A 16,580-nucleotide genomic window follows, 5' to 3' on the forward strand; every position below is an offset into this window, starting at 1 on the left:
TCCCCACCGCCCAATAGTGGGCGTTTCAGGATTCCAGTTGGGCGGTAGGGATTTCGGCGACTAAATCCTCAGATTGAGAGAGTGGGTGGCAGGGCCGGACTGGACATAATGATCATTCTGATAAATCCTCCCCTCGGACTGTGCCGGCCTGTCAATCCGAGGGGAGTGAGGATCTGGGGGCTGGTGTGGCTGCCAGCGGCCGCAGGGAGACCTGTCGGTCTCCCTGCACAGTCTGAAATCATTTCAGCTGCATGCCCCGCCCCCAAACGGAAGCTCCGCCTCCCACCCACAAGCTCCGCCCCCACGTACGTTACTGGGAAGCAGCCCACCGGACCAAGAGGACACTGGAAGGTATTTACTTTTTTACAGCCCCTTACCCACCATTCAGACAGCCCCCCTACCCACTATACTGCCCCCTACCCACCTCACAGCCCCCTCTACCCACCTCACAGCCCTCCTACCCACCATACTGCCCCCCTACCCACCTTCCAGCCCCCTACCCACTATAGAGCCCCCCTACCCACTATACAGCCCCCCTACCCACTATAGAGCCCCCCTACCCACTATACAGCCCCCAGGTCATGGGTCATCAACCTGGTCCCTACCACTAGTGGGCGTTTCAGGATTCCAGGTGGGCGGTAGGGATTTCGGCGGCTAAATCCTCAGATTGAGAGAGTGGGTGGCAGGGCCGTACTGGGCTGGCAGCCCTAATGATCATTCTGATAAATCCTCCCCTCAGACTGTGCTAGCCTGTCAGTCTGAGGGGAGTGAGGAGGGAGGATCTGGGGGCTGGTGTGGCTGCCAGCGACCGCAGGGAGACCTGTCAGTCTCCCTGCACAGTCTCAAATTATTTCAGCTGCATGCCCTGCCCCCAAACAGAAGCTCCGCCTCCCACCCACAAGCTCCGCCCCCACACACACGTGACTGGGAAGCTGATTCGAACCAGATATCAAATATTTAGTCTCTCAGCATCAACCTCAAAGATCTCATTAATCACTAGTATAGGTAATTTCAATTTACTTTATTTTCTCATTAAACTTTATAAAGTTATAAACATTATAAACATGCATAAAGTAAAAATAAAAAGATAAATGTATGTACATTTTTTTTTTTTTTTTAAAACACCCTCCTTTCTAAAAAAATATTCTGCGAAAACTGGTGGGCGGTAAGGAAAATTTTCCATCAAGAAAGATGCATTAGCGGGCGGTAGGTAGAAAAAGGTTGACTACCCCTGATATACGTCAATGCACTTGATGCAAATGTTTGCATAAAAACATATTAAGTATCAAAATGAAATCAAACTAACTGTTCTTCCCATACCACCCACCAGTGACATCCTAGCTCTAAGATAAGGAAAAGCAAGCAAATGCATAACACCACACCATCTGCAGAGTTAAAGGACCACTATAGTCACTCAGACAACTTCAGCTCAATTAAGTGGTCTGAAGAATAAAAATGATATATTCTTTTAATATTTGTATATCACTTCATTGTAAGTGTGAATTGTTCTCTCTAATTTACGAGCAATACTTTTATTTACTATATACATTTGGATTATGACAGCCAAATTACCTTTTTTAATGATTAACACACAACCTTATATCTATCTTTTTTTTTTATCAATTATATTGTATCCATATAAAAAGGTACGCTTAGCTCAAATATATACTGCAAGTGTTAAATGCCAATTTGTATATACCGCCAAATTAAGATCGCAAACAGCGATCTTCACGGAAACAGAGAATTTCCCTAGTGGAAAACACGTGTCAAACGACATGTGTTCCAGTGACGTCAACCATGCGCCCGAACTGGCACAGGTAATGCAACCCGGAAGTAGAGCGCATGACGTCTGAATTGGAACGCATTAGTGCAGACAGCCGAACCCGGAAGTACCTACACAAGATGATTGAAAAGGACGCCAAGGAGCCCCTCCATACTACAGACCGACTTAGGAAGCCCCCACCACAGGGCGAAACGCGTTCCGGATACATCAGGCAGGACTTTTATTGGATAAACCAAGACTCATTTGAACTCTTGTTCCAAATATTCATTTAGATTTGATTTCATTGCACATAGAGCATTTTTGTCCATTTTACTTGAATTGAATAAAGCATTTTTATGGAAACTTGCCTGTCCAACTCAGCTTTACTCCAGAAATCCTAAGGAATACCTGGAAGAAGGATAGGGACATCCTACTAAGAGTCCCTCTGCACTACCCATGAGAGCCATATGTTATTATTTGGCTCCAGGCTTGAGAATACTTGATTCCCACAATATTGTAATAATCACACAATACAATATTATATATACTGGCAATAATGCACTATATTATTTTGTCTCTTTTAGATACATCAGAACGTGTGATCCACCTATTGTATGTATTGTTTTTGCTAATTCTTTAGAGTGGTATAAGGGGTTTCCGCTACCACACATATCCGCTCACTGTGTATTTCACCCTCTTTACAATTTAAAAATGATTTAAAAATTATGCAAAAATATTTCATTTTGCACTATTTTGATATTTGTTAATATATTGATTTTTTTTGTATGATAAATATATTTGAATATGTTGAAAAAATATTTTAAATGTTTATCCAACATTAAATCAAAAACATAGATTTTAACTATTTTTCTAAATTGAAATTAAATATATATATATATATATATATATATATATATATATATATATATATATATATATATATATTATATAAATAAAGGAACACAGCCAACATTGTGCCTTTCATTCAAAGGCCAAATGTAAATTAAGCATATAAAACAAGTGCCCAATCAATATCTCAGTAGTGTAAGCCCCACAAAGTTGATGGCAAAGTTCAGAATTTACCATGAGGTATAAGAAAGGTACCGCCCTGGAAACCATGCACACCCTGAGTAGTGTGCAGTTGCGTACATATTGTTACTGCATTATGTGACCTAACTGGACAATACATTGTCACTCTCACAGTAAAATAACTGTACCATACAGTATACAAAAGTGTCTAGTAAAACTTTACCACAATCAATACAACATTTCACCTGTGGAGTATACTCCAAATTTAATAAAAGCTCATGTAACAATCATTATACCATGTATCTATGTTATTTTCAAAGTGTGATAGGTTAACATTTAAGATATGAGTTGGTAAGCCAAGATGAGAAGTGAAAAATGACACCCACACATAACCATGTACAACATAATGAAAGAGCTTAAAACATAAAAAGTCTGAGGGGTGTGGCTTGGCCATCTTGGAGAAATATCAAGTAGGCAGAGAGCATCTTCGCACCCATGATAAAATCCCATTAAAAAAAACTAAAGCAACAAGAGGTGGCTGCAGCTTAAGGTTTCAAAGCTAGTCTCCATGCCTTGGCCCCACAAAGTGGTGCTGCAAGAAGGCCACATGACACAAAGGACGATATAGAGGACAGGGCAGCAGACTCCTCGCTTCCCTGCACAGAAGATACAGAGTGTATACTGCAACAAATGAAAAATCGGACAGGCTGTACCTTGCCCGAAGGGTAGATGTCGGAGAAGTTAAAGGCCGAGATACAGGCATTGGGGGTCCTGCACTGCTGAGCTACAGAACAGGGTAGTCAGTGGTAAAGGTTCACAATGAGGTGATTAAACACCACAACGACCTCATAGGATTGGATGTGGTCATCAATACTAATGATGTCAACAATGGGGGAGGAGTGGCGGCCACAGTGTCACGTTCACAGTAAATGATGTGGAACACAACTGCAGATTTCTTAGGACTTTGATCTTTTATTAAGACACTTAGATGGAACTGAGACTTCAGTTCCAGAATTACAGTTACTGTTTCTTTAAATAATAAACGGTTTGGTTCATTTAGCATTGACAAGGTTCAGAATTCATTAGAGTCCGTTATTCTTGTTAACAGTTCAAATTATAAGAGATTATATACATTGGAATTATCAGTAGCAAGAATGGTGCAGCAAAACTTAAATAGTACTTGTTTTGAGGGATGCTGTAGCAGGCTTGCTGGACAACTTGATAGTAGACTTTAGTATGAAGAAATAGGATTATCTGTAGCAAGACAGGTACAGCTGAACTTGAATAATACTTGATTTGAGGAAAGCTGTAGCAGGCTTGCTGGAGAACTTGATAGCCGACTTTAGTATGAAGAATTAAGATTATCTGTAGCAAGACAGGTACAGCTGAGCTTGAATAATACTTGATTTGAGGAAAGCTGTAGCAGGCTTGCTGGAGAACTTGATAGCAGACTTTAGTAAGTTGAAATAAAGCTTTAGCATTATTAGCTCTTAACTCAGAGACTGTAAGTTACTTAACTTCTTAGAAGTAGAGGGATTGTGTCCCCAGCTCTCCTCCGAGGCAGTTGCTTCAGTGAATGGTTGCCGAGAGTGCTGGTATCTGTCTCTGATGAGGAGAGATGTTGGGGACTTGAATATTCCTCCGGTCCGGTCTATTAGCGAGTGGTCGTCTCAGCGAGGTATGTGAGCCGTCAGTTTGGCGCGGTACGCGTTTCAATAATCCAGCGTCTATCAGCTGGTGCGGTCGCATTAAATAGCAGACCGCGGCAATGGGGGTGTGGCTAAGCTCCGTCAAACCCGGAAGCATGAGGAGACATCGGGAGGCTTAAGGCCTGACACACAGGAAGAACGGGGCGCTAGGGGAAATAATGTAAATAAATAGCTATATTTTATGACTTCTGGAGGGGCCTGAATCTAACTGGCTGATATACATATTGGTATTCCCAATGCTATAGTGTTTTATTAAAAAGTATTTTGATTTTTTTTCTTTAATATCTCTATAAAGTGTAAGTATTTCCCATACATGTTCTAACACACATTTTTTTAACCTTATGTTAGGTGGACCACGGTTTACCATTACTCTACATTCACTAGTATGCATGCTTCCTGTTTTTGGTAATTAAAGTCCAGTGGTTAATGGGAACATCCTGGAGAGGAAACCAAAGGTCTTTCAACTTGTCCTCCTGCTCTTTCCTTCCTCATGCTGCAGCATTTAGCTCCACATTCCTACAGAGTGTCATTAATGCAGAACACTGCTAAACCGTTACAAAGTTTGTCTTCTTCAGACACCTGTGGACTATTTTAAAGACTCCTCTCTTGATGAAAATACGAACCAGCATGTATAACTACAGTTGACATGTTTAGACTGGAAGAACATGGGGTTTAAATATATTTGTTATTCTAGACACAGACATGAAATATATATTAAAAGAGGGACTTGAAGGAAAGATGCAACATACAGTAGAAAAGTCTGTAGAAAAGTCTGCTCAGGCTGAACCATTAGTAAAGGTGTAATCAGGCAAGGTTTGGTTGAGTGATCCTGACATGCCAGGACTAGAGAAAGTGAAACTCCTTCAATCATAGCAAGTAGAAATGTAACAAAAAAAAAAAAAAAGTAATCTCATTGTGGGTCTACACCATTTTTACTAAAACTAGAAATTAGCTATTCTAGTCTTTCTGATTTTAGTAATTAAACAAATTGATCAAAATAAGTAAGAAAGGGGGCAGGGTCGGACCGCCGAGCTAGCTGGTCGCAAACAAGAGCAGCTTCTGCAAAACAACAACAATTAAGCTGAAAAAACAGGGACTGCCGGACCTTGGGAGAGGCTGGCTCATCGAGCTTCAGTCCCCAGGAGGAGATAAACTTACTGCCACAAGCAGGGCCTTCTCCGGCGATGAGTGGGGCGGACGGCCGCTGCCCCACTATCTTACACCACAGTACCCAGCTTGAGGCGCAAATCCAGATGGATCCGGACCTGTTCCCCCCCCTCCCCCCTTGGACCGGTGGGGGTGATCCTGCTCCTCACCCTGTGGCCCTACTCAAGACAACACAAATGCCGAGAGCGGCCTCCAAGAAGGCGGGCGCCATGTGCACGAGAGGCAGACAGACCTGCACCGTCTTCGTGCCCGCGGCAGACAGCGGGGCTCCAACACCTCGACCCTGCAACAGAGAGGGGCGGACAAACCACCACCTACCCCCGCAACCACACATGCCGAAGTCAAGCGGCACAAGCGACCCCAGCAAGCGGATCATGGCGACCGCACTAAGGGGAAGGAACGTTGCGCCACGACCACTCCCGCCCGGGAAATCAGAGCCTGCAACCAAGCAAGCTACCTCCGCACGAGGACCCATCTCACACTCACCTGCCACCCAGCTCGCATCACCGCGACCCAGGCAACGGCAAACTCAGGCGACCAAAGCTGAGCTACCAGCCAGGCCTGACACCAGCCCCCAGACGACCGACAGAAGCAGGTTTCACAACAGGCGGTGGCCATCCAAGAGAACCCAGCGAGGATCCCACAGAACAGCATGGGTGGACTATGCCTGGATACCTGCTCTGACGGACGCTTGTTTCCTGCTACACAGTACTAGCAGAGCAAGTAGCCGTCTGTGTTGGCTCGGGACCACCCTGAAGCCAGCCTTCCCCACGGAGAAAACCCGGGTAACCCCTCCGATACACCAGGGTGCCAGAACTCTTATAGCGACCTACTTAAGTCACACGTGCAAATTATCTAGCATTCTGTTTTGTGTGGTAACCCTATGAACACGTAGTTTACATGGCACTTACAAGCACACACTTCATAGATATCGCTGCCCTACAAGCAACGCACAAACCAGCACACCGCATCCACACAGCAGCACGTCTTATGACGCCAAACGTACTTAACCAAGTGAGAACCTGTATGACTGTAACACTGACCTAGTTGTGCATTGACAGCTATGACTTGAGGCTGCTACACGAGAGTGTATATCTCTCATTAATACATAGACCAACGACTGACTTAGCCAATTATGCAAACAGAGTGCAATTCATGTTTAAAGCTACCGTCTCATGAATGCGAATATTTGCTATATAACAAGCTTGATTGCCTTTCGTCAAAAGTGTGTTCACCTTATTGTTTCTCAACAAGTCACCTACACAAAAACCATCAGCTTAAGTGTGAATAACTATGTTACATGGATATTTGACCTAGCATGTCTACTACCAACTGCTAATGTCTCATAGCCTGTGATCTTTATGTTATATATAAAAAAATGTGCTGTTACACTGCCACACTTTGTGATGCCATGAAAACGCCTGCAGATACGGTCGTGGCTCTGCTCGCATGTTGTTAACTCACGCACAAATAAAATAAAGAATACAAAAAAAAGTAAGAAAGATAAAATAAAAATCTAAGGCTACTTTGTTCAGGAAAACTATTTTTTTTTTAGGACAGCAGTGACATCAAGATAATTAGAACATTCTTTTCAGCAACATACAGTACTGAGGGGGAACATCAACTTGATACTTGAGATCTATATGAAATGAAAATCAAATTTGCTTACAGCTTTGTGCTAAAGTAAACCAAACATGAAAAGCAAGATGAACTATCTTCAATAACTATGTATAAACTAGCACTCCAGGTCTTGCTGAAGGCTTACTTAGCACCCTATAAAGTGAAGTTCGAAAAACGTCTGGGAAACCAAGTTTAACCATCATAGAATATTTGCTAACAGAATCGAGAAGCAGGCAAACATTTTTGAAAAAAAATTTTTGCACTTAATTGAGGGCAAGACAACCTAGTTTCCCAGATTTGGCTAAGAGACTGCATAAATGGGTTTGACTACATTGCTAGGCACTTGCCCCGCTTTGCCTCAAATAAGGAATATATGCCCATTTCTAGCATTTTTTTTTTTTTTTATAGTTTCTCTCCTTCCTTTGTTACGTTACTCAGCGCTCATCAGTTTTCATCTCTGCACTTATCTTTTTTCTTTCTCTGTCCATTTGTGTAATTGCATGTTCTCTGTCCCAAAAGGAAAGGAGATATATTTGGCAACTTACTCATTAATTTAGACTGATGAGTATTTTATATAGAGTACATCTATGTCTTAATGGAACACTAACTTTAAAAAGGGCCATTGGACTTGCCTGTAAGCCAGCACTGTGACAATCTCCCTGCAGCAGTCACTCCATAACTACAGAGTTCATCATTGCTGATCATCTTGGCCTACTCCAATGCTCCTCAAGCATTGGGGACCTGTGACACGTGTGGCAATTGCATTAGCAACTAGTATATAAACATAGTGTGTGAGGACAGTGAATGTTAAGAACTTCATTTTGGTTTTAAGGTCTTAATAATGAAGCGCCTCTAGTGGCTGTCAGTTTGACAGACAATACAGGCGTGGTTATGGACGGATGTAAACATTTCCATTTCTCCATTTCTCGAAATGGCAATGTTTTACGTTGTCCAAAAAAGGGATCAGGTCTATGAACCAAAAACAATTAAAATTAAGTTGTTTTGGTGCTTGGGGGGGGGGGGGGGGGGGGGGGGGGGTCTTTAACACATAATTTTCCAACTGACATTTTATTAAGTATCACATAAAAAGTATCAACAGCTACCCTTTTATTCACAAAATGATGTAGCAATAATATATGGACTAATAAAGTTGATACTATCAGTTATAAACACTGATCACCCTGTCTAAAGTACAACAAAATATAAAAAGATGTGTCACTTGTTTGCACTAAATAACAAGAGATGACTTGATTTATTATACAATATTAGTTGCCACAATTGGGTTTCATTTCATTTAGGCTTATTGCACTTTAACTGCATTTCAATATAGACAGAGGATGCCTGGCATTTTCTTGCCAAGAAAAACAAAAACAAAAAACTCTTGGTTTTTGTCTTCAGGAAGAGAACAAGTTGGGTGGGGTTTAGATCAAGGTATTTGAGGACTAATAGGAGTTTGTAAAAACTACCGTGATAAGCAAATGTAAAACGAAAGTGCATGGAAAAAAAAAAAAAAATTAGGCATTAAAAGCGCAGTCTAGGCATCCTAGCCACTGTAGGGCATAAGACGTAAAGGTGCTAAGATTTCCTGGTGCCATCCCACATAAAGTAGTCAAACTGTTTTCTGTCTGACACTTACATGGGACCCCTCTCTGGTTGGCCTACTTTTGTGAACGTACTAATGCGGAAGTCAAATTTTTAGAAAACAGTCTGTTGTAGTGTCTCTTCTGCCTCGACTGTCACTTTATAGTTACACTATAGTTATCAAAATCACTAGATCTTAATGTAGTGGTTCTGGTGTCCATAGCCTATACCTGCAAGCTATTCAACTTAAACACTGCTTTTTAAAAAAAAAAAAAAAAGGTAGTGTTTACATTGCAGCCTAGGAACACCTCTACTGGCAGTCACTCAGACAGCCACTAGAGGTGCTTCTTATCTCAGTTCTGCACTGTGTGCAGCGTCTACATTCAGCGTCGCCACACTCTGCATGGAGGCGCTGAATGTTCCCTATAGAGATGCATTGTTTTAATGCATCTCTAGGAGGACATGCTGATTGGTGCAGTGCAGCATTTTGCTGAGCATGCACAATAGCCTCCCAATGCTTTCCTATGAGAGAGCATTGGATTGGCAGAGATCATCAAGGTTGATGATGTTAGCCATACAGGCCGGTCCAGCCACTGCAATTCCAGTGCGGCATGTGAAAAGACCATTGCTTTGTCTTCTAAAAAATAAACCTTAGAAAAAAATGTCATATTTTTTTGAAACTGCAACTTGATATAATGCAGATCAGTCTCTAACATTTAAAAAGCAGTTTTACCATTATATATATTATGCATTATAATGGTAAAACTACGCATACACCACAATATCAATATCACCATTCGGACTACCGAAAAGTAAACTTTACAAATATAACAGTCATAAAACCAAGCAAGTTGTATTAAGAAGGAGCAATTAATAATAAGTACTTACCATCTAGACCAGTTTCCTTCCCAATCCGTGATGACTGTCTGCCACGTGGGCTTGTCTGAGAAATAGCACGCAGTCGGGGCAAAGGTAGGGTTTTACCATGAACTTTCAAAGAGTGGTCTTTCAGCTGACTGATGGTCATTGTTGAAAATGAACAAGAAGAGCATTTGTAGGCATGGTGCTCCCCTGAAAATAACACAAGAACCAACATTTACATTATGTATTTTCATGAAAGAAGAAACAAATGGCAAGATTGGGGCTAAATAGCAAATTTTACCAAGTCACTTTACCCCTCTCTCCCCAACTTTGATCTAAATAGTGTAAATGGTTGTAAATTTGCAAAAATAAAACTTGTCACAGTTTTTCAACACCTTTGATATATTTTTTTGTGTGTAAAATAAATTGTGTATATATATATATATATATATATATATATATATTACAGTTGTTACAAAGTTTGAGAATTATCTTCAAAAATTTTTTTTTGATCTATTTCAGGTTGTATCTAAAATAAATTTGATCTATAGTATACGTCCTGCATAACAAGTCCTAAAAGATACATCTAATTAAAACATTTAATAATGCAAAATAAAAAATATTTTCATTGATTGCAGTAATCCAACTTCTGCATTTTTGTTGGAAGGATTACGTGAACCTTTGTATTAAAAGATAGTAACTTCTTAGAATCAAAGACTTCAACCAAATGTGCCCTGCAGCTGTTAATGAGACACACAGGTTTAAAAGTATGATCGGTCATGGTCATATCTCTGCTACAGAAAGGCATCTCCTGTTCATAACCATTTGTCTTCCTTGCATTCTGTCCAATGAGTCATGGGATGCTGTCCTTACACAAGGTGTGATACTCCATAGTGAAGCCATATAAAGCTTACACATTCCAGTGCATCATATACTTTTACACTTCCCTTACTCAATACATGCACTATAGTTGTCTGGGAAGGGACACTTCACTCCAAAATAATCACTGTTTATTAGATAAACACCAAATGAAAACAAGTATGCATTATGTGATTGTGTTTTTTTTTTTCTAAAAGCAGCTTGCAAAAGCTTAATATCTCTCGCCTAAGGCTTTGCCAGCCCTCACCTTTTTACCCTGCCCAGACTCTGTGTCTGTTCAATCACAGACTTCCCAATATAGCTCCATGAGAAGTCTTTGCAGTAGGTGCACTGAGCAATTGCTGCCACTTGAGTGTAGCTCCACTGAGCTAAGCAAACCAGGAAGTAACTGGACCTGTTGTCTGATCGTCAACCAGGGGGTGTAACAAGGTTAATTAGTAAAAGAGCCAATTCATATTGAAATCTGAACTTTTTGTAAAATATAGTAAACAAGAGAGCATGATACACACATAAAGCATTTTAGCGAGCTGAAGTACTCAGGGGGTGTGGGGAGTCCCTTTAAATTAAACATGCATACTGTTATCAGTGGATGTAACCAAATAACAGTACTTGGATAACTCTCACCTACTGTTAAGTAGGTCATTAGAAAATTTAAATAGGAAGCAATACATTGGCTTTCCCATAGGTAAACTCAAGTGAGGGTTTCATGAAAACTCAAAACACTACAATATTATGCTAAAGTTTTTTCTTCAAGCTCACCGGTGGTAACTAAATGTATTATTTGGATATCTGACATAATAGATGCATGGAAAGAGAAGCCTAGACAATACCATCTGTCACAAAGCAGATGCTACTATATATGGTTTATGGTTCATAGGATTATAGCACAACTTACCGCCATGTGCTTTTAGAATATGTGTTTTCAGCCTGCTATTGTAAGATGACTTGAAAGGGCACAGTTTGCATCTGAATGGTTTGTGATGTCCATGATGAGTCTGAATGTGACGATCCAAACTAAGCACAAAGGAAAAAAAGCAAAGTATGTTAAACATGTTATGGCTTTTGAAATAAACAATCTTGCTTATCTTCCTTAAAGACGTGGTACATTAAATATTTACACTAAATCTTTGGAATTATAAAATCCTGAGCTTTAGATATATGCTTGAGTGCTCTGCATTTAAATCTCATATTTTGACTGTGCACACAATAATTAATGTACAATAAGAAATAATTCATTGACCACCATGTAACCTTGTAATTAACAAATAATTAACTTAACAAAAACACTACTACGGACACCTGTTGACAGTACACTAACTCAAGTATAGGCATTGGTTTCTTCAGTATTCTATTTGCATCATTGTTGTAGTGATTAAAACCGAGTTCATTCCATTTGTGGGCAGCACCTTAACAGAGATTTCTCACAAAAATCTAATTTCATAACTCTGTATGGGTGAAATATAGCACTCATCTCTTATACAAGTGTCCATGGCAAACAAAAAAAATAAAACATCTTCAATTTTAGACTGTGTTTTACATTTTTGTGAGCTCACAGATGCTTGTGAAGTAGAATTGTTTTGTTCCATAGTAAATCTCCAAAAGTTCCCACAAGAAGTAACTCCAAGTTACTGCTAGTGGTCTGAAGCCTTAATACAAGTTGCCTATGGAATATTCATAAATGTTGCTTTTGAAATATATAGGAGACAACAACATTGATCATTAACATTTAATAACTATAGAATTGAGTGGTCTTATTAAAACAGCTTAAAGTGACTCTAAGCACCACAGTCACTACATCTTAAAAAGACACTCAACTACCCAAAAACAAAAATATGAATTAAAAATGTAATTGTCTAGTAGATATACCCCACTGCTGCATGCATTTAATTATGTATTGTTTTAGGGATACATCTAAAAACAGCATGCAAAAGCTGCAGATCTCCTGTCTAAAGCCTTTGCAAGACTGCCTCTTCCAACCAAGCCCAGATTTTCTGTGTCAGTCCAATCACAAACTCCCCAGTGTAGCTCAATGAGAAGTCTTTGCAAGGCAAGTGCTTTTGCCATTGCATGCCTCAAGTTTAGCCTCACTGAGCCAAACGACCTGGATGAAGGAGCATGGAGGGTTGTCTGATTAACAGCCAGCTGGGTGTAACAAGGTTAATTTATAAAAATGCCAATTCCTATTGAAATCTGCATTTTTGTAAAATAAATAAATAAATAAAAAAAGGACAGACTCTTTACATATAAAGCAATCTGAAGTGCTTTAAAAGTCTGGGGTGTCCCTTTAATGCAGTTGTTTAGGAGTGTAGATGCTATCCCTTTTCAAACTATATAAAATAGTCATTTATGAGAAGTGCAATCTTCATATTTGGCTGAAAGCACCCCTCTAGCGGCTGTCTAGAAAGTCACTAGAGCTGCTTCCCTTCTTCAAATCCGATGTCATTATACGGCTAATGCTTCTCATAGAGAAACATTGGACTAAAAAAAAAAAAAAATGCATTTCTTTTTTAATTTTGGAATGTTCCTTCTACAGCAGGATTAGTTAGATATAAACGTAAAATGCACACATACAATAAACCAAATAAATGTATAAATAAAAATCAGACTTACTTGTGTCTGAAGGCAGAGACAAATGAACAGAACTGACAGCTATATTTGTCTTCTCGAGTAAACAGAGCCAGTGCCAAGTGACTCCTTTCGTGGGATCGTAGACCTTGCATAGACATTAGAACACGGTCACACTGGGTGCAGGGGTATCCACCAGGTCTTAATTCCTCCTCCTGGTTAATCTCTTTTGTATCTGCTTCAGAAACTTCTCTTTCTCCCACAGGTTCTTTTTCTGGGTCATCATTCACATGACCAACCTCTTCTTTGTCATCCTTATTGAAGAAGGGGAAAAAAATAAAATAAAAAAATAGCTACTTTTTATGCTAAAATTGCCTACTAGAGCAAGTGACAAGAAAACATTTCACAGACATAGTAACTACAGACTCATTACAAAAAAAAAAAAACTAGGAATTAAGAGCTTCTGCCAGACATATGCCCACAGATGCAACACTATTAAAAACAAAATTATTAACTTATCCCAAAAGAACATTTTTATCATACATTAATTGCTTAACGAGATGATAGAAGGTAAAATATCACAACCCCTGACAAACTAAACTGAATAAAATGTATCCTGCATTAAAGAGGGAACAGGACATTAGTATTCATTTGAGTGAGACAATTTCAGGAAATGCATACCTCTGGCATTTTATAGCATACCTGTAGGGCTCCTTAACTTAGCTAAGCATATTCACTACTTCTACAAAATGTAAAAAATAAAAAATAATTATATACTAGATAAATCTGTGGCGTTTATTTTTGAAACAAGGAATTAAAAGAATGCGACATATGTATTGGGATAGTTAAGTCAGTAAAGCACAGCTACACAAATAGCGGAGATCATGTTCAGCTATTTCGGCCTAAAATATGCACCTTTCTTATAATGCACCACAATTTAGTGGAAATATATATATATTTCACCTCCTCCAACAGTATTACTATTATATTTTACCCTTTTTTGAAATATGTGTTATATACATCGTTATTACATAAACATTACCTTGAAGTCAGGGGGAAGAGGTGGAACATTTCCATACTGTATATGTTTGCGGAGATGATTACATATAGCACGGAGGGTAGGATGGACTTCCACACAGAATTTACATTTGTAGCCCACAACAACTTTTTCCTTTTTTGGCATGACATCTTGACCACTCTGTAACAGAATCAAAGATTTATATATAGAGAAGAGAAAATGGGAGAAACATATTTTTTTACTAGGAACAAGACAAAATGGTTAGTTAAAACAAATAAAAAGGTTTTCAGTGAATATTCTCCAGATCATATTACACCCTGTTCCAAATTATTATGCAAATTATATTTCTCATTTACCTAAATAATTGATGTAAATAACAGTCAGCATAATTCTCATGTTATCAACTATTAAGAGTACAATTCAAATGTTATTGAACAAACCTCCTAATGATAACAGTATTTTATTTTAAACATAAAAAACTTTCAATGCACTGTTCCAAATTATTACGCACAGAAAGTTTCAAAACACTTTATAGCTTGTAAAGAACTGAAAATTGTCTTTTGTTGTGTTTGCAGCATATTTACTGAAATCAAAAGCTATTTCAATCAAACTTATAACATTTTAACTTTTTAAGCATTTTAACAGGTCACGTTACATTTTAACATAGGACCCCTTATTTGATAGCAGCTTCACAAGTCTTGCATCCATTTAACTTGTGGGTTTTTGGACAGTTTCTGCTTGAATTTGTTTGCAAGATGTCAGAATAGCCTCCCAGAGATGCTGTTTGGATGTAAACTGCCTCCCACCCTCATAGATCTTTTGCTTGATGATGTTCCAAAGGTTCTCAATAGGATTGAGGTCAGGGGAGGATTGAGGCCACACCATGACTTTCTCTCCTTTTATCCCCATAGCAGCCATTGATGCAGAGGTATTCTTTGCAGCATGAGATGGTGCATTGTCATGCATGAAGAATGATTTTATTACGGAAAGCATAGTTCTTCCTTCTGTACCAGGGAAGAAAGTGGTCAGTCAGAAACTCCACATACTTTGCAAAAGGTCATCTTTACACCTTCGGGGGACCCTAAAGGGGCCGACCAGCTCTCTTCCCATGATTCCGGCCCAAAACATGACTTCACCACCGCCTTGCTGACGTCGCAGCCTTGTTGGAACAGGGTGGCCGTCCACCAACCATCCACTACTCCATCCATTTGGACCATCCAGGGTTGCACGGCACTCCGTGAACAGGACGGTTCGAAAATTAGTCTTCATGTATTTTTCTGCCCAATGCAGTCGTTTCTGCTTGTGAGCATTGGGTAGTGGTGGGCGAATAGAAGGTTTATGCACAGTTGCAAGACTCTGGAGGACTCTACAACTTGATGTCCGTGGGACTCCAGAGGCACCAGCAGCTTCAAATATCTGTTTGCTGCTATGTAATGGTATTTTCGCAGCTGCTCTCTTGATCCGATGCATGGATCTGGCAGAAATCTTCCTCAATGTGCCTTTATCTGCACGAACCCGTCTGTGCTCTTAATCAATCAGCCACAAATCTCTTAATAGTGTGATGATCACGCTTAAGTTTTTGTGAAATATCTAATGTTTTCTTACCTCGTCCAAGGTATTGAACTATTTTACTCTTTTCGGCAGCAGAGAGATCCTTTTTCTTCCCCATATTGCATGAAAATGGTGCTCTGCTTAATAATGTGGAACACCCTCTTTTAGTAGTTTTTCCTTAAATTAGGCTCACCTGGCAATCTAACTATCACAGGTGTCCGAGATTGTTTTCAGTGATCAAAAAAGCCCTGAGACACAATGCCATCCATGAGTTAAACTGAAAAACTAAATATTACATCTTTGTGACACTTAAATAGAATTTTCATAATAATTTGGAACAAGGTTTATCAACCAGACTTGGTTTTAATATAAGTGATAGAATGCCCACTGGGAAGCACCTGAGTGAACTATGGTGTTGGGCTGTGGTTGTCTCAAGCACTATATAGACTCAGGAATACATGTTTGTATTCCTAATACTATAGTACATCAATACAACACACACATAAAATATCTTAAATGGAAACTATAGTGCCAGGAAAACAAACTTTTCCCCTGTGGTGCAGAATGGGATTTAAAAATTCCTTCTGTCACTTACCCGAGTCCAGTGCCAATGTCTCACAGCTCTGGCTCAGGTCTGCCTTAGCTCCTCCCCCGCCGACTAATGTTTTTGGGCGACGCTGGACGTCCCCATGCATAGCGTTGCTTAGCGTCAGTTAAGCAACCAAAAGTCACCTTGCAGCCCAGAAGTCCCTCTAGTGGCTTTCTGGTAAACAGTCACTAGAGGGAGTTAACCATAAATGGTAATTTTTTTATCTTAAACACCTGGGGCAGTGCAAAG

General features: G+C 39.7%; 1 protein-coding gene across 4 annotated transcripts in view; it reads right to left on the minus strand.

Moving 5' to 3' along the window:
- ZNF462 (zinc finger protein 462) overlaps nucleotides 1–16,580 on the minus strand; it is a 71,880-nt gene that overhangs the window by 21,061 nt on the left and 34,239 nt on the right. For all 4 annotated transcript variants that reach the window (XM_063455204.1, XM_063455202.1, XM_063455203.1 and 1 more), the window contains exons 4-7: nucleotides 14,216–14,371; nucleotides 13,219–13,487; nucleotides 11,504–11,622; nucleotides 9,757–9,939 (exon numbers count right to left, since the gene is read on the minus strand). In XM_063455204.1, the coding sequence (XP_063311274.1) occupies nucleotides 9,757–9,939; nucleotides 11,504–11,622; nucleotides 13,219–13,487; nucleotides 14,216–14,371 (727 nt within the window). The remainder of the gene's footprint in view (nucleotides 1–9,756; nucleotides 9,940–11,503; nucleotides 11,623–13,218; nucleotides 13,488–14,215; nucleotides 14,372–16,580) is intronic.

Source organism: Pelobates fuscus, chromosome 5, assembly GCF_036172605.1.
Source record: "Pelobates fuscus isolate aPelFus1 chromosome 5, aPelFus1.pri, whole genome shotgun sequence".
Lineage (NCBI taxonomy): Eukaryota > Metazoa > Chordata > Amphibia > Anura > Pelobatidae > Pelobates > Pelobates fuscus.